At 52.3% G+C, this 18,634-nt stretch overlaps 1 protein-coding gene across 1 annotated transcript; it reads right to left on the minus strand.

Annotated features, from left to right (window-relative positions):
- Positions 1-982: 982 nt before the first annotated feature.
- Positions 983-10,759, minus strand: SH2D2A (SH2 domain containing 2A). Its single transcript, XM_054247502.2, has 9 exons — positions 10,581-10,759; positions 9,895-9,953; positions 8,926-9,110; positions 8,092-8,181; positions 7,743-7,911; positions 5,015-5,161; positions 4,535-4,822; positions 2,245-2,415; positions 983-1,310 (listed from the first exon to the last, which is right to left on the minus strand). The coding sequence occupies exons 1-8, from the start codon at positions 10,612-10,614 to the stop codon at positions 2,248-2,250; spliced, it is 1,140 nt and encodes a 379-aa protein (XP_054103477.1). The 5' UTR covers positions 10,615-10,759; the 3' UTR covers positions 983-1,310; positions 2,245-2,247.
- Positions 10,760-18,634: the final 7,875 nt, after the last annotated feature.

Raw genomic sequence — 18,634 nt, forward strand, 5'->3', positions numbered from 1 at the left:
GGAGTCTTGTTCTGTTACCCAGGCTGGAATACAATGGTACGATCTTGGCTCACTGCAACCTCCGCTTCCTGAGTTCAAGTAATTCTCCTGTCTCAGCCTCCTGAGTAGCTAGGATTACAGGCATGTACCGCCATGCCTGGCTGATTTTTGTGTTTTTAGTAGAGATGGGGTTTCACCATCGTGGCCAGGCTGGTTTCGAACTCCTGACCTCAGGTGATCCTCCTCCCAAAGTGCTGGGATTACAGGCATGAGCCACCGTGCCCAGCTAAAAAAGTTTGTTTTTAAATTAGCCGGGCATGGTGGTGCACACCTATAGTCCCAGCAACTTGGGAGGCTAAAACAGGAGGATCCCTGAGCCCAGGAGTTCAAGGCTGCAGTGATCTATGATTGTGCCACTACACTCCAGCCTGGGTGACAGAGCAAGACCCTGTCTAAAAAAAAAAAAAAGTCCCCAGTCTGAGACAAAAGTACGACCTAGGGCACACGCCAGAGCCCCAGAGTGTAGAGCTTTGCACGAGGACAGGAGGCTGGGTCTGGGCAGAGAATGGGGAAGGAAGAGGGATAGGGGAGAGAATGGGGTCCTAATTGAGGCAAAGGGCCTAAGCCCAAGAGGCTAGATGAGAGTTCTAGAGCCAGTTCCAAGGGGATTCCTGTCCTCTGAGGGCTCACACACACATCTTCCTTCTCCCAGTCCTGTACATAGCAGAGAGGGTTGCAGAGGAGGTGAAGGGCCTGTCTCTCAACTGCTCACCTCTCTGCCCCTCTTTCTTTATGTCTTACGTGGTGCAGCCACCCTTTGTCCCTGGCTGCCTACTCAACCATCCCAGCCAGAGAAGGAATACTTTGCAGAGGTCTGTGTCCCTGGCCTTGGTGTCTGTCAGCCCTCAAGCCCCTCCACCTTCACTGCAATGGCAGTTCAACCACATGCTTTCCACAGTATGAGAGAGAGAAAGTCAGAGACAGAGACAGAAGGAGCCTGGAGGACTTGAATCCCTGTAGGGGGAGGCAGTTGGTGATGATTTATTAGCCAGACAAGAATCAACAAACAAGTTCTAACATCTGTTCTCACCAAACCATTCCTCAGACAACAGCAGCATTGGACCAGGGCCCAGACCCAAAGGCTCAGAGGGCCAAGGAAATTAGACTCCAGGAGGAGAAGCCAGGACAGTGGGAGCCAGCAGGGCCCTCCTCGCACACTTCCAGAGGATCACCAAGCACTGAGCCACTGGATTCTTGGGATCTCAGGAGGGAGCAGACTCCACATTTGCTTCTCCGACCTCCAGGCTTCTTTGGTGGGGGTCAGGCCAGACCTGTCAGGGGGACAGAGTTTTTTTTTTTTTTTTTTTTGAGACCGAGTTTTGCTCTTGTTACCCAGGCTGGAGTGCAATGGTGGGATCTCGGCTCACCGCAACCTCCGCCTCCTGGGTTCAAGCAATTCTCCTGCCTCAGCCTCCTGAGTAGCTGGAATTACAGGCATGCGCCACCATGCCCAGCTAATTTTTTGTATTTCTAGTAGAGATGGGGTTTCACCATGTTGACCAGGGGTTTCACCATGTTGACCAGGATGGTCTCGATCTGTTGACCTCGTGATCCACCCACCTCGGCCTCCCAAAGTGCTGGGATTACAGGTGTGAGACATCGCGCCTGGCCCAGGGGGACAGAATTAAGCTGGGATCCAGAGGAGGGGACCCAGCACCCAGGCCTCCGTGTAGCAGAACTCTGGAAAGCGGCCAGACTTCCTATTTGAGAAAATCTCTGATGTTTCCTGTGGACTGGAGTTTGTGGATATGTGGTAAGGAGCAGAGCACTCAACAGGGAATCAGGAAGCCTGGATTCCAGTCCTTGACCTCAGAGGCTGAGTCACTGTCCCTCTCGGGCTATGTTTCTTTTCTGCACAGTGAGGGGGTTGGACTTGATCAGTGAGGGCAAATGTAATGCTGCTCATCCTCCCGCCCCTACCCGTGGCAGACATCACTAATCAATCATGTGCTTTTTTCTGCTGAGTTCAGATATGACCTTAACATCCTTTCCAATGCAGCACTCTAGGCAGCCACGACCAATGGATTGGAGTTGGCATGCAAGATGACACCTCTTTGCCATCCTTGCAATAGATGATGGCTGAGGTCCTTTCCAGCTTTGATCACCTATGCTTTGTTCCATCCACATTTCCTGAGAAGGGTGCCAGGTGTGTGTGAAGGTCTATGGACCTGATACTCCCAAGTTATCCTCCCCAAGCTGACTTACCGCCTACTGAGGAGGCCCGAGAGGGAGCCATGCCTGTCCTCTGTCCTGAAGCACCTGTCTAGAAAGATTGTAGGGGAGGGTGTGTCTCCAGGCGAGTGGGGGCTGGTGAGGCAGGGGAGGGCCTTGCCCAATCGCAGAGATCTCAGAACGCAGCTGGGAGCCACCTGTATTCTGCAGAGAAAAGGACAGACAGTCCAAGGTCACACCCTCTACCCTCTGCCTCCTAGGTGTACCTACAGTCTCAACACATAACAGACTTTGGCTTCCAGAGAGGATGTCTAAACTCCTCTCATTCATTCAACAAACGTCTCCTGAGCACATGCTCTGTGCCAGGCTCTGGGCTGGGTGCTTTGGAAACAGATGAGTAAGTCTCAGCTCCTGACTTCAGGGAGCTCACACTCTAAGCTGGGGAAGGGACAGAGAGAAGGAGATGGGAAGAGATGGGTGTGTCAGGTGATCAGAGGCATGGCAGGTGTCTGTAAAGCACAGGGGTTGGCCTCTGTGGCCTCTGAGAAGGGAAAGCTGGTCCTGAAGCTTTGATGATTAGAAAGTTGCCAGGCAACAAGAGGATGAGCTTGCAGGAAGTTGCTACAGGCAGAGATACTGGTGGTTGCAAATCCCAGGAGGCTTGAAACTACTTGGTGAGTTTAGAGAGATGTGAATCGTTCTAGGAGAATGAGAGCAGCTGGTGGTAAGGCTTTGGAGGTGGGATCCCCTCATCCAAGTCCAGAGTGCATCATGGGCCAGGCAGCTGCTTCAGCAAGACCATCCTAGCTTCTCTGATGCAGAATTAATCAGAAGTGGCAAGAATAGTGGTTAGGAAACTAGTGAAGAAGCTTTTTCTTGGGGCCAGGTTCAGTGGCTCACGCCTGTAATCCTAGCACTTTGGGAGACCGAGGTGGGTGGATCATGAGGTCAGGAGTTCAAGACCAGTCTGGCCAATATGGTGAAACTCTGTCTCTCTAAAAATACAAAAATTAGCTGAGCATGGTGGTGGGCATACACAGAAGGAGCCACTTGGAAGGCTGAGGCACTTGAACCTGGGAGGCGGAGGTTGCAGTGAGCGGAGGTTGCACCACCGCACTCCAGCCTGAGTGACAAAGCAAGACTCCATAAAAAAAAGAAGCTCTTGGGAGCCGGGTGAGGTGGCTCGAGCCTGTGAATCTCAGGTGAGGTGGTAGGATCACTTGCACCCAGGAGTTTAAGTTTGCAGTGAGCTCTGATTGTGCCACTGCACTCCAGCCTGGGTGACAAAGCCAGACCCCAATGATGGGGGCTGGAACTGAGGAAAGGAAAAATATACTTAGGAAGAGATCCAGCAGGAACCAGTGGCTTCTGTGGGGAGCTAAGAGGGAGCAGTGCTGAGGGAGCCCTGGGATTCTGGCTTGGATAGCTGGGTGGCTGGGAGTTATCAGTCAGGATAGGGAACATGGGAAGGAGCTGTTGGCAGGGCAAGGGTGAGAGCAGTGTTGGCTGTGTTGAGTCTGAGGGATCGTGGGACGCTGGGGGACCTGACCAGAAGCTTGGAGAGAAGTTTGGATGGAGACATGGACAGGGACGTCAGCTCTAGGACAGCAGGTGTCGGCAGGGGTGTGGGTGAGCGCCAGCAGGCTCATGCTGAGGGGGAGCCTGGGAAAGGTCTGAGGAGGGAGGCTGGGGAAGGGCTTCGGGAGAGCCGCAGAGGCTGAGGAAGAGGGTGGGATGGCTGCTGGGGCTAATCCATGCCATGAGATACTGACTTGAAGGGTAGGCAAGAAGACTTAGGGGTGGGGAGAAGGAAGAGGGAGATGGGGAGTACACAGAAGGAGGCTGGGAGAGCAGAGTCCCCCTCCCGGGAGCTCACTGAGATGATATAAGGGACCCCAAGTGCTCTTTTCCTCCAGGACAACAGGACCATGAAGGCCACGGGAGAGAGCCAGAGAGGCATGGGGTGGGGTCAGCCCCAGGTGCGTCTGAAGAGGGCCTGCAGGACAAGATGGGTGCAGATCAAAAAAGTCTCAATGCGGGGGGCTGAGGGGAATCCTGCCCGGGGGCCTCTGTTTTCTCTGTGAGGCAGGAGGACATGGGGGCTTGACAAAGATGAGGTCTGAGTGACTCTGGGGAGAAGACGGGGGAGTCTCTGGGCCTGGAGAAAGGAGGCTGGCACCTGATCATTCTGTCCTTCCCACATCACCTCACACCTCTGTTCTTCACCCTGACCTGGGCATCCACTCCCAACACCTTCTTTCCCTTCTCCGATCTACCTGCAGGGAGACCTTCTTGCACCCACCTTTCCTGGCACACCCATTACCTGGCCTCCTGGGACAGGCCTGGACCGACTTTTCCGTAGGACAGGGTGCCCAAGGGTGGCGGGCAGGCCCTCATCTTCCACCTCCACATAGATGTTGCTGGGGGCTTCCCCGGGGCTGCCCCGGCCCATGGCGTAGAAGGCTATCGGTTCATCAGGCTCGTTGTAGATAGGGTTGGGGGGCCTGGGGGGTGAGGCCAGGCAGCGGCGTGGAGCAGGGCTTGTGTAGAGTTCTGCGGGCAGCTGAGGTTTGGCGGGGATGGGAGGCTTGGGCCTGAGTGGGTGGGAGGGCTAGGAGAGGTAAGGCCAGGGAAGAGTGGAGCGAGGGAGGCAGGGTTAACACCCCAGCAGGATTAAAGCCCTAGCCTAACTCTCAGCTGAGCCTCTGCCCTGCTAAGCCCCTCCTCCTCCCTGCTGCCTGCACCCCCCCCCCCCCCCCCGCAGGCCTCTCCTCCCCTTTCCTCAGCCCCTTCAGCCCAATACCTCTTTCTCCCCAACCCCCTCTTTCTGCATCAGGATTGGGGCCTGCCCCTGCTTGATGATCGGGCTGTACTGGGGGTTTGGGTCCTGGCTTTTGCTTCCAGTGTCTGATTCTTTGGTCCTCAGGGAAAGTCCTGAAGGCTCAGGAGTCTGCTGGGAAAGAAGGAGGTCTGAGGGACTTGGGGGGAGACATTGGGGAGGAGGAGGTGATCAGGAGAACAAAATCATCAGGTCTAAGTGGAGGATAGGGGTGGGATGGGCACAGAAATTTGGCCTGGGCTGAGTTTTCTGGATGAGGAATTGGGGATGGAGATGGCGAGGAGACCCTGGTGTGGGTGGAGGCAGTTTGGTCTGGTCACAGGCCATATCTAGCGTTAAACTTGTTCTTTTTTAAGATAGAGTCTTACTCCGTTGTCCAGGCTGAAGTGCAGTCTCAGCTCACTGCAGCCTTGACCTCCTGGGCTCAAGCCATCCTCTCGCCTCAGCCTCCCAAATAGCAGGGACTACAGATACGTGCTGCCACACCAGCTAATTGTGTTTTCATTTTTTTTTTTTTTTGAGACGGAGTTTCGCTCTTGTTACCCAGGCTGGAGTGCAATGGTGCGATCTCGGTTCACCGCGACCTCCGCCTCCTAGGTTCAGGCAATTCTCCTGCCTCAGCCTCCTGAGTAGCTGGGACTACAGGCACGCACCACCACGCCCAGCTAATTTTTTTGTATTTTTAGTAGAGACGGGGTTTCACCATGTTGACCAGGATGGTCTTGATCTCTTGACCTCGTGATCCACCTGCTTTGGCCTCCCAAAGTGCTGGGATTACAGGCTTGAGCCACCGCGCCCGGCCTGTGTTTTCATTTTTTATAGCAATGAGGTCTCATTATGCTGCCCAGGCTTGGTCTTGAACTCCTGGGCTCAAGTGACCCTCCCACCTCAGCCTTCCATTGTTGCAGGATTACAGGGGTGAGCCACCACACTTGGCTGCATTAAACTTAATTGCATCTGGAACGCAGGGCCAGGCCAGATTCCATTTGTGCCTGTGGTTGTGAAAATGCAACATGGCTTCACATGTCTTTTTTTTTTTTTCTTTTTCCTAGCTATCCTTTACACTGTAGGCCTTACACGTCTTTAGCTGAAAAGTTATTGGCATGGGGACCAATCTCTATGACAGCTGTGCTTGTGTTTATTTATGCATGCTGGTTAATTTATGGAGTTATAAATGATTTTCTTTTTTTTGAGACCAAGTCTCACTCTGTCGTCTAGGCTGGAGTGCAGTGTCGAGATCTCGGCTCACTGCAACCTCTGCCTCCCAGGTCCAAGCAATTCTTCTGCCTCAGCCTCCCAAGTAGCTGGGATTACAGGGGCCTGCCACCACACCCGGCTAATTTTTGTATTTTTCAGTAGAGACAGGCTTTCTCCATGTTGGTTAGGCTGGTCTTGAATTCCCGACCTCAGGTGATCCACCTGCCTCAGCCTCCCAAAGTGCTGGGATTACAGGCATGAGCCACCACCAGGCCATAAGCTAAAATTTTTAAGGGCAGAGACCACCTCAGGAGAGAGGATCCCCATGTGGGATGGTTCTGTCTCACAGAGGGTGTGCTTTTAGCTCAGCGTCCGTTAGCCCTTGGTCCATGAATGCTGTGCCCATACCCACTGCCACTCTAGGCTAAGGTCACAGGGCTTTTCTCGTGCTCCTGCTATCCACCAAGTGCACTTCTCCATCGGGAGGTGTACTGCAGGTATACTGTGGAATCCAAAGAATTATTTTCCCTGCCCTAACCCCCTCCTCTCTCAGTATGTCCTTCCTGAATAAAGAGTGACATCTCCACCCTGCTGCCAAAATAGCATCTTAGGAGTCAGCCTTGAGGCCTCCACCTGCCTCCCGACATGAAATCATACACAAGTCCTGCTCCTTCCACTGTCTGCTGTTCACATCTGTGTACTTTTCTCCACGCACATGGCCAGCACCCTAGTTCAGGCTCCTGACTCCTTTCCCTGCATCGTCTTGTCCTTCCAACCCACTCAGTTTTGTTCCTTGCCGTTTTCCCAGTGCCCAGAATGGCCCCTCAGCACTGCCTGGACTCGTGCACCACTGCCTGCTAGGCTAAATGGTACCCTGGGTTTCCTCTTGAATCACACTCTCTACACTGGAATTCTATTACTTGTCCGTTTTTGCTGCTGGAAAGTAAGCTTTGTGAGTTTGAGACCCACCTGTCTGTCTTGTTCATGGGTCTATTCTCAGGGCCTGCCAGCACTTGGTAGGGCCTAAGTACTCTGTAAATATCTCTTACATTAAAAAAACAAATGACTAGGCTGGGCGCTGTGGCTCACGCCTGTAATCCCAGCTACTCTGGAGGCTGAGGCAGGAGAATCACTTGAACCCGGGAGGCGGAGGTTGCAGGGAGCAGCGATCATGGCACTGCACTCCAGCCTGCGCAACAGAGAGAGAACAAAACATACACAAAACCCCAAATGACCGTGTGTGCCCCTGCTCTCTCCTTGCCCCTCTGTCTCCGTGTGGCTGGGCTGGCCTCTCAAGGACGTCCCCGCCCCCCACCAGCATTCATGTTTCTCGAAGGGCCTCCCACGAAGATGAAGGTGCCCGCGTAAGTGAGGCATGGCCGGTGGTGTTTCAGCATGAGAAAGTGCCTGGTGCCGCGTCCTGCGCCTGGGCTCTGGGTGGGAGGGGCGCTGGCCTGAGACCCTGGGCTCTCGGGTCAGGGTCTGGGGCGCGTACCTGGCGGGCAAGGGGCTCGGTGAGCGTCTCCCCGTAGGGGCTGAGCGGGTGCGCCGTGTAGTGCCGCAGCAGGTCCTGCAGCCGCGCGTGGGCGCTGTCCTCGCCCAGCACCACGTGGCGCCCGTCCCGGAGCTGGGCCAGCAGGAAGTGGCGGCAGCAAGTCCGGCTCCTGGAGGGCGCCGTTAGGGATCAGACTGTCTCCCTCTCCTCTGCCACGGCCACTAGCGCGAGGCGTGACCCCACCTCAGCAGCCCGGGGACTGAGCTGAGAGCCCGGCTCCTCCCGGGATCAGCCCCAAGCCCCGCCCCTCCGACAAGCCGGAGCCCCGCTGGGTGACCTCGCCCCTCACCTGTAAGTCAGCACGAAGGTCACCGCGCTCTCGCTAAACCGCACCAAGTAACATCCCTGAGCCTTGGGTTCCAGCAGCCTCTCTGACTCCCTGTGGGTGACAGAGAGAGGGGGCCGAACCCTGCTCTGACACTTCCAGCCTCGCCTCTGTCTCCCCAGCTCTCACGAGGAACCCCTACCCGCAAGCGAGCATGCTGGGGTGGCTAGAGGAGGACTAGGATTGAGATGGGGAGAGAGAACATGTGGGCGCTGCTCTTCCGCTGCAGGGACTGGGTGTGGACAGGGGCCAGGGGTCCCATTCAGGCGACCCCCGCATCCTCCTCTAGCCTCATCCTGGAAGGGCAGCCTGCAGGGGCTGCTACTGCAGCAACAGGGATGGGATAGTAGTCGGACTTCCAGATTTCAGAAGTCAAAGCTGAACTGAGGAGAGTGAACAAAGAGATAGGAGAGAAATGAGGCTGAGAAATGCAGGAGGGAGGATCTGCAAGGGTAGAAGAAGAGAGGCCTGGGAGGTAAAGATGGAGTAAGTCTGGAGGGAGAGAGAGCTGGAAAATACCAGCATTCGAGGCCTTAGGGACAGGAGGATAATGGAGCCTAGAGAGGGGAAACTGAGGCACAGAGCGGGCTGGATTGGAGCCTCTCCAATGATCTCCCCTGGAGAAATGCCTCCGTGAAAGGCCTGGGAAACTCTGGGAGTGGCAGCCTGCAGTGGGTGCCTCCATCTACTCCACACTAGTGGGAGTGGGAGCCTTCATCTATTCGTGGCGAGTGGCAGGACCCAGACCCCAGACTTGCCCTGCTCCTGTCTGGGCTGATTTCCTCCTCGGTGACTCACCTCCGGGTGATGAAGCCATGGAACCAGGCAGGGGCTGCCCCATGCTGCAGGAGCCAGTGGGCCTGGGTCTTCTGGAACCAAGCCCTGATCTCGGCCTGCAGGGACAGGCTTCCTTTCCCAGGCACCTCCTCTGCCCTCTCAGCATTCTCTGGGATGGAGGCAGCCTCTGGGGCCTGGGGAGATGCCTGGATTGGGGGAGAGTTCAAGGAGAGGGAAGCAGCACGATGTGCAGGCTTTCTCCTGATTTTGAGCCACGTGCCACCTTCTCTTCCTCATATCCAGGCTTTCCTGCCTATTTTAGGGTATAATTGCCCAGAAAGCCCTTCCTAAAGTCTAACATAAAACCCTTTGTCAGCTCCAGCTGTTGTGGCTTCCAGAGATTCTCCTCTGCCATCTGGGTCTTGAGGGCTTTTAATCCAGCAGCAGTGAGCTGTCATGCTGGGCTCTAGGAGGGGTGGGAAAGGCAGCATGGCCTTCCAGATGGACAGAGCCATTCCTTGGCCTTGAGGATGAAGGGACATGATGCAAGAAGTCACCCAAGAGGCCAGAATAAGGGAGGGGCTTATTCCACAATATGAGGGACTGAGCTAATTCGAAGGGAAAGTTCTTGACGGGGTGGGATAGGAGGGCTGAGATGGGAATGTAGAATGCACTGGGCAAATGAAGGCCTCTGACACAGAGTGCCGATGGCTGCTTCTGGGACTCCATGCACTGAACCCTGGTCATCTGCGGACTCAGCCTGAGCTGCCGGAGGGCCTAGGAGCATCCAGGGGGTGAGTGGGAAACTCAGTGCATGAAGGAGGTACTCTCCATTTTCATTCTCTCCCTCTGTGCCCCAGGCTGTTGGCAGACCCCGATCATTCCTGCATTCTCTCGGGGTGGCCTTTGTCCATCTGCAAGTCCTTACCCATGGGAGGGTGGGAGAGAAGAGGGCCCTGCACCCCCCTGCTGCCCCAGGTTTCCGCTCACCGCAGTGTAGGCCAGGCGCTGGCAGCTCCTGCGAGTCATGTCCGTGGGCTGGAAGGTACCTAAGGTTGGGATGGGGACTTTGTGACTCACTGTGAGCGCAAAGAGGGCTGCCAGGGTTTCTCAGAGATGGACTGTGTCTATCTCAGCCTGACCACCAGTCCCCCAAGGCTCAGGGGACCTGGAGGGCTGGGACAGTCTTAAAGACAGGAAAACTGCAGGAGGGCAGCAGGGGAGTTTCTCAGGCACGAGGATAAGGAGCCAAGGTGGCATGGAGGTGGGGGTGGGGGGTGGGGGCTAATGCTGCTAGAGGAGGCTGTCAGGGACACTAGGTGCCTAGAAGGAAAGCCGGGGAACCAGGCTGGCCTTTGGATGGTCAGGGAGGCAGATCGCTTCAGGTCAGGCCCCTCTTCTGGTCCATGATATTTTGCCGCCTCCTGCCTTCATCCTCCTGCTCCCTCCTCTCTCCTCTCTGGGAAGCACTCAACAAACCCTGTCACCTTTATCCTCAGGGATGAGTGAGCATGGAGCCAGCCCCAGGCAGAGCTGTGGTGCTGAAGAGCCTTGCCAGCTCTGGCTTAGGGTGGGACCCCTCATCCCTGAAGTGGGAGTTCCAGCCCTGGAGACAGGGCAAGGGGGTGGGGGTCTTGGTGCCCCCTCCCACCCATATCCTCCAACTTCACACTTACCTCGGGGACATATCTGGGCCAGGGGGAGCTCCATGGGGGTCCCCCGACAAGGGACCCCAGAGCAGGGAGTGTATGTGTGTGCTCCGGAAAGGGGTGCACACTCAGCAACTCATCATCTCTCCCCAGGCCCTGGCCCTGGGGGCAGGAAATGTCGCCTTACCCACAGCCTTCGTTCTGGCAAAGGACCCACGTCATGGAAAGCCTTAAGACAATGGTCCCGCCCCCGGAAGCCGTGCAGCTGTAGATAGCGGTGGGGGGTATCTGTGTCACTCTGTGTTTAGGTGTTAGAAAGTCCTTACTGCTCTCTGACCTCCATCCCTCCAGATTCTTTCTCTGCTCCCTCACCTCAAACTAGAACTTCCCTTTCTCTCTCTCCCCTCCTTGCTCTTTCTCTCTCATCTCTCTTGGCTTATATTTCTTTCTCTCTGGAAAATCTCCCCCTCTGCCTCTTGGCCTGTTCTGCAGCAGGAATGGGGATGTTACTCTCAGGGATAAGTCACGCAAGGTGCTTACAGATTATGCTTTGAGGGGGCATGAGGAAGGGAGGGGGCAGGGTTGCAACATGAAGGACGTGGGTCAGACTTCTGGAAGGAGTTTCTGAGGACATATGAAATCTATGAGTCTGGGCATGGTGGCTCGCGCCCGTAATCCCAGTACTTTGGGAGGCTCAGCCGAGAGGATTGCTTGAGCCCAGGAGTGCATGCTCAGCCTGGGCAACATAGTGAGAACCCATCTCTATTTTTTAAAAATTAAAAAAGAAATCTGCTTACATCATTCAGCAGATAACGGAGCGGAGTTAGGTCAAAACCAGGCAATCGTGGAGGAAGGAAGGAGAATTCCTCCAACTCAGCAGCTCATCACTAGTATCAACGCTGATGTTGTTAATAACATCAGTGCTGGTGTCTTCTGTTTGTCTGTTTGAGACAGAATCTAGCTCTGTCGCTCAGGCTGGACTGCAATGGCACAATCTCAGCTCCCTGCAACTTCCGCCTTCCAGGTTCAAGGGATTCTTGTGCCTCAGTCTCCCGAGTAGCTGGGATCACAACTGGCTAATTTTTTTTTTTTTTTGAGACGGAGTTTCGCTCTTGTTACCCAGGCTGGAGTGCAATGGCGTGATCTTGGCTCACCGCAAACTCCGCCTCCTGGGTTCAGGCAATTCTCCTGCCTCAGCCTCCTGAGTAGCTGGGATTACAGGCACGTGCCACCACCATGCCCAGCTGATTTTTTTGTATTTTTAGTACAGACAGGGTTTCACCATGTTGACCAGGATGGTCTCGATCTCTTGACCTCGTGATCTACCAGCCTCGGCTTCCCAAAGTGCTGGGATTACAGGCGTGAGCCACCGCGCCCGGCCAAGTTTTGTATTTTTAATAGAGAGGGGTTTCTGTGTTGGCCAGGTTGATCTTGAACTCCTGGCCTCAAGTGATCCACCCACCTCTGCTTACGGGCGTGAGCCACTGTGCTGGCCGGTGCTGATGTCAAACTTCAGTGTGCTTACACTTCCCGCCACACCAAAGGACTAATCCCATTTCTCTCTGGATTGATCCTCACAGACTAAGGGAACAGGAACATTGTCCCTATTTACCAGAAGGGTAAACTGAAGCTCGGAGAAGTGCCTTGGCCAGAGTTTTTCAGTGTCTGAGAAGTTGGCGTGAGTGCTGGGACTAGAAGCTAGACTTCCTTTCACTGATTTCACTGTGATTTAGGCCAGACGTTCATGACTATGTGCTGTGCGCTGTTCTTCGTACTGAGAACAAAAAGGAAAAACAACTTTGTCTCAAGATGTCAGGTGGGGGAGATGGACTTGCCAAGACATACTGTTTTTGAAAAAAATTATGTACTGTTCTCTTCCTTTTTAAAACATGTTCTATATTTTCAATAGTTTTTGAGGTACAGTTGGGTTTTGGTTACATGGATAAGTTATCTAGTGGTGATTTCTGAGATATTAATGCACCTGTCACCCAAGCAGTGTAACTGTCCCCCGTATGTAGCCTTTCATTCCTTGCTCCACCTCCCATCCTTCCCAAGTCCCCAGATTCCCTTGTAGCACGCTCAAGCCTTTGTGTCCTCATAGCTTAGCTCCCACTTAGAAATGAGTTTTCCATTCCTGAGTTACTCCACTTAGAATGATGCCCTCCAGCTCCATCCAAGTGATGCAAAAGACACGATTTCATTCCTTTCGATGGCTGAGTAGTACTCCATGGTGAATATATCCCGCATTTTCTTTATCCACTTGTTGGTTGATGGGCACTTAGGTTGGTTTCATATCTTTGCAATTGCAAATTGTGCTCCTATAAACATGCATGTGCATATGTCTTTTTTAATAGAATGATTTCTTTTCCTTTGGATAGACACCCACTAGTGTGATTGCTGGATATAATCATGTTTCTACTTTTTTTAAAAATAAAGGAATCTCCATACTCTTTTTCTTTTTCTTTTTTTAATTGCATTTTAGGTTTTGGGGTACATGTGAAGAACATGCAAGATAGTTGCATAGGTACACACGTGGCAGTGTGATTTGCTGCCTTCCTCCCCTTCACCTATATCTGGCATTTCTCCCCACGCTATCTCTTCCCAACTCCCCACTCCCTGCTGTCCCTCCCCTATTTCCCCCCAACAGACCCCAGTGTGTGATGATTCCCTCACTGTGTCCATGTGTTCTCATTGTTCATCACCCGCCTATGAGTGAGAACATGCGGTATTTCATTTTCTGTTCTTGTGTCAGTTTGCTGAGAATGATGTTCTCCAGGTTCATCCATGTCCCTACAAAGGACACGAACTCATCATTTTTGATGGCTGCATAATATTCCATGGTGTATATGTGCCACATTTCCCCAGTCCAGTCTATCATTGATGGGCATTTGGGTTGGTTCCAGGTCTTTGCTATTGTAAACAGTGCTGCAATGAACATTCGTGTGCATGAGTCCTTATAGTAGAACAAGTTGTAATCCTTTGGATATATACCCAGTAATGAGATTGCTGGGTCAAATTCCATACTGTTTTTCATAGTGGTTGTACAAATTTACATTCCTGCCAGTAATGTAAAACTGTTTTTCCCTTTTCACCTCATCTATGCCAACATCTGTGTGTGTGTGTGTGTGTGTGTGTGTGTGTGTGTGTGTGTGTGTATGTTTGAGAAGGAGCCTTACTCTGTCGCCCAGGCTGGAGTGCAGAGGCACGATCTCGACTCACTGCAACCTCTGCCTTCCAGGTTCAAGTGATTCTCCTGCCTCAGCCTCCCAAATAGCTGGGACTACAGGTGACTGACACCATGCCCAGTTAACGTTTGTATTTTTAGTAGAGACATGGTTTCACCATGTTGGCCAGGCTGGTCTCAAACTCCTGATCTCAGGTGATCCCCCTGCCTCAGCCTCCCAAAGTGCTGGAATCAGAGGCATAAGCCACCACAGCTGGCCACATCTATTGTATTTTGACATTTTAATTATGGCCATTCTTACGGAAGTAAGGTGGTGTTTCATTGTGGTTTTGATTTGCATTTCCCTGATGATTAGTGATATTGAGCATTTTGTCATATGTGTTTGGGCTGTTTTACACCTTTTTTTGAGAAACGTCTATTGATGTGCTTTGCTGACTTTTCCTTGATGGGATTGTTCCTTTCTTGCTGATTTGTTTGAATTCCTTGATTCTGGACACTAGTCTTTGTTTATCCTCTAGGAACTGATGCACAGTTTGAGAATGTTTTCTCCCACTCCATGGGCTGTCTGTTTACTCTGCTGATTCGTTTTTTTGCTATGCAGAAACTTTTTAGTTTACTCAGGTCCCATTGATTTGTTTTTGTTTTTGTAGCATTTGCTTTTGGGGTCTTAATCATGAATTCTTTGCTTAAGCCAATGTCCAGAAGAGTTTTTCCGATGTTATCTTCTGGAATTTTTATGGTTTCAGGCCTTAGATTTAAGTCTTTAATCCGTCTTGAGTTGATTTTTGTATAAGGTGAGACACGGGGAACCAATTTCGTTCTTCTACATGTGGCTTGCCAGTTACTCAACACCATTTATTGAACAAGGTGTCCTTCCCCAATTTATTTATTTGTTTATTTTTTAAGACAGGGTCTCACTCTGTCACCCAGGCTGGAATGCAGTGGCACAGTCTCAGCCCACTGCAGCCTCAACCTCCTGGGCTCAAGCGATCCTCCCACCTTAGCCTCCCAAGTAGCTGGGACTACAGGCATGCGCCACCGTACGTGGCTAATTTTGTACTTTTTGTAGAGACAGAGTTTTGCCGTGTTGCCCAGGCATCTGCCTACTTTGGCTACCCAAAGTGCTGGGATTATTGGTGTGAGCCACTGTACCTAGCCCCCCTGATTTACGTTTTTGTGCTTCATCAAAGCCCAATTAGCTGTACATATTTGACTTTATTTCTGGGTTCTCTATTCTATTCCACTGGTCTACGTGTCTATTTTTATACCAGCACCCCCACAAAGGGTTGTTCCCCAGATGGTGCCTTCCTGAGCCTTCAGCAGGCCACTCCATCATTCTATCATGCTGATTAATTACGGGTGATGGGGCAGGACCAGTTCACCCTGTGATCGAAAGCCTGTTGTGCCTCTTCGCTGTGAAATGGGTTCCTTGGTCTGAGGCACTGTGCTGTGGGACACCATGCGGAGAGAGCAGGCATTCTGTAGGCACATGAAGGCTGCTGCTGGAGTTTGTAATAATTCTGGTGAGGACGAATCACTGCTCCCTCAAAAGAGGAAGGGCTCTGATGTCATCAACCTGCCACCATATGGCTGGATGTTTTCTCTCCCCACTAAGGAATAGTACCAGGTATAGGGCTCAGTGTCAGTCTCTGCTACAAACAAATTGGGTGCTTAGCTGTAGCTCTGCACGTTAGTGAGAAGGTGGCCATGATCTTGAGCCCCTGAGAAGCCACCAAGTCCGCTATGTTGATCAGCCCATTGTGCCAGCACTGGGGGGCACAGGTGGCAGAAGGGAAAGGCTGGCTAACATCTACAGGATGAGTTATCCTGCCCAACGGATTGTTGACTGCCTCCCTGCTGACAGATGCTCTTTGGTGAGCATGAATGTGAGTCCCAAAGATCTACACCCTGTACCCACTTCCACAGCCCATCTGCCAGGGCTGGGACTGGATGAGGCAAGGAGGTTCCTAGGGAGGCACTCATCCTTAGATTGTGCAAAGGCTCCCTCGTCCCGGCCCTGCCATACCCTATGTTTTTCCCAGACCTTCTTTTCTCAGTCTTTCCATTTTATTTATTCCTTTCAGAGCCCTGTCCAACTGGCTAGGCCAGGTACCACTTCCCTGTAGTCAGCGTATATTCTCACCCTGGATTATCGCTCCCCATGTGCAAAATGAATGAACAGCTGTATGCTTGCAGCTCTGATCTCTGGTAGGATTTTCCTTTACCATTGCCCTTCAGGGAACCTCCTGAATGCAGCCACACTGCTGCTAGTGCCAACATATGATGCTGGCACATTTATCAGTTGGTTATGTGGACCCCCTGCCCACCCCTGCCCAGAGGTCGTACATGCGGATGGAAGCAGCAGTAGTACAATAGAGGCAGGTGATCTGGGGATGTGGGCCACCACTGCTCATGCAATTTACTTATGTGTTCTGAACCAGCTTGAGCCTGCTTCGAATGTATCCCTCCCATCGCATACTGGATTGCTGCCTTGCACGTCCACCCTTATGACCCATCATTCAGCTTAGGATGGCCATCTCAGGCTGAATGGTCACTTGGTGTCCACTGGTCAGGCACTTAGTCTCTGTGAGGGCCCAAGAGCAAACTGTAGCTGTTTTTCAGAGTGTGATTCTTTGTCAGAGATGACTTGGGAGGGTCGTTCTGGAACCCTAGGGCGTGTGCTGCAGTTCTCCCTCGGAGCTCACCAAAGACTCTATCCTTTATCCACCATGGTGATTCCAGCATCACTGGACATGCTGGGTCACGTAGCCCAGGAGGCAGAGCAGCTTGTGCCACAGCCTGAACTTTGGTAGGGACTTTTCCCCTTCCCCTTCCTTTTCCCCTTCCCTTTCCCCTTTCCCTTCCCCTCCCCTCCCCTTCCTGTTCTCTTTCTCCTCTTTCCTTTCCTTTCTTCCTCCCTCCATCCCCCCCCTCTTTCTTTCTTCTTCTTTTTTTTTATCATTCCTGTTGCCCAGGTTGGAGTGCAATGGCACGATCTTGGCTCACTGCAACCTCCGCCTCCTGGGTTGATGTAGTTCTCCTGCCTCAGCCTCCTGAATAGCTGGAATTACAGGTATGCACTACCATGCCCAGCTAATTTTTATATTTTTAGTAGAGATGGGGGTTTTGCCATGTTGATCAAGCTGGTCTTGAAATCCTGACCTTGAGTGATCCTCCTGCCTCGGCCTCCCAAAGTGGTGGGATCACAGGCATGAACCACTGCACCCGGCCTAGTAGGGACTCTTTTTTTTTAACCCTGGGACTCACTTGAATCAGCTGCCTTCTGGGTCACCCAGTAACCGGGATGAACAAGATTCTCAAGTGCAGCATATCTTGCCTCCAAAATTCAGAGAGGCGAAATAAATGCTGTGCCTCTTTCTCCGTGCCAGGAAGCGCAGGGTGCAACATCTCGTCCTGTGCAGCAAGCTCTAGGACGGGGCTTTTGGAAAGAATATGATGATCAAGGGAATCTGAGGAGATCTGTGTCCAATACAGCAAGAATAATATGCACAGTGGGTCATGCAGGGAGAGTTCTTCGCTTTTTATTCCTACTGTCTGCTTTCAGGGAACAAAACTGATGAGTTCTAATTTTTACCACCCTGCCCTTTGTGTCCAAACCTTGACAATGGCCCATCGTTACCTTAGAATGGTCAGTGGTGATTTGATGAATAACTGCCAAGGCCTGGCCTTGCCTTATTTGAGGATTACCTGGTGCCGTTTTACAGGTGAGAAAACTGAGATCATGGTCAAGAGACTTGGCTTCAGTCACACAGTCAGAACATTCATCTGAACTTGGGGCTTCCGATCTGGAACTTGTAGACTGTGGGGGTGGAGAGAGATACGCGGTCACGTCCTGCTTGGCATGAGCAAATGCTGTGCCAAGTGCTTTACTGGTATGAGCTTACCTGCCTTTATAACCGGCCGGTGAAGTGGGCGCTACTATTATTCTCCCACTTTATAGACAGGAGTCCGAGACTTGGGGAGGTTAATTACTTGCCCAGGGTCACACAGAAAGAAGTGGGGATTAGAACCAGATGGTCTGGTGTCAGATTTTGGGATGTCATTCACTAGCCAGTATAGCTGCCAAAGAGTTAGGGACACAGCCACCCACAGATGGGTGGGCACTGCCCACTGCTTTTCCATGGGATGACCTCATGGTAAAGACACCTGAGGAGAAAGGCAAAGGAGCAGGACTTTCTAAAGCCTCAAACTACTGCTAGAGCAAAAGAGCTCTGTACCGAATTGCCCTGGGAAGAGGAGTTTGAAGCTTTTTTTGGTTTTCTGTTTTCAGAGTTGGGGTTTTGCTATGTTGTCCAGGCTAGACTCAAACTCCTTCTGAGTAGCTGGGGCTAGATGCACACACCACCACATCCAATTCAGTTTCAAGCTTTAGGAAACCAGAATGCAGCTGGGCACAGTGGCTCATGCCTGTAATCCCAGCACTTTAGGAAGCCGAGGTGGCAGACCATCTAAGGTCGGGAGTTCGAGAACAGGCTGATCAACACGGAGAAACCCCGTCTCTACTAAAAATACAAAATTAGCTGGGCATGGTGGCACATGCCTGTAATTCCAGCTACTCAGGAGGTCAAGGCAGGAGAATCGCTTGAACCTGGGAGGCGGAGGTTGCGGTGAGCCGAGATCGCACCATTGCACTCCAGCCTGGGCAACAAGAGCGAAACTCCGCCTCAAAAAAAAGAAAAGAAAGAAACCAGAATCCAGGATGTTGTTCTAACCCCCAGACCCAATCCTACCCTCGCAGGAACGTATGCTTTACAGCCATTTAAACCCCAAACATGGACGCATTTGCAGAGCCATAGTATCTTTTTGCAAGTAGTTTTTTTTCAGCAGAATGTGCTTTGCCAACATCATGAGCAATCGTAGCGCCCTCCCACAACAC

Source organism: Callithrix jacchus, chromosome 18, assembly GCF_049354715.1.
Source record: "Callithrix jacchus isolate 240 chromosome 18, calJac240_pri, whole genome shotgun sequence".
In the NCBI taxonomy this organism is placed as follows: Eukaryota; Metazoa; Chordata; class Mammalia; order Primates; family Cebidae; genus Callithrix; species Callithrix jacchus.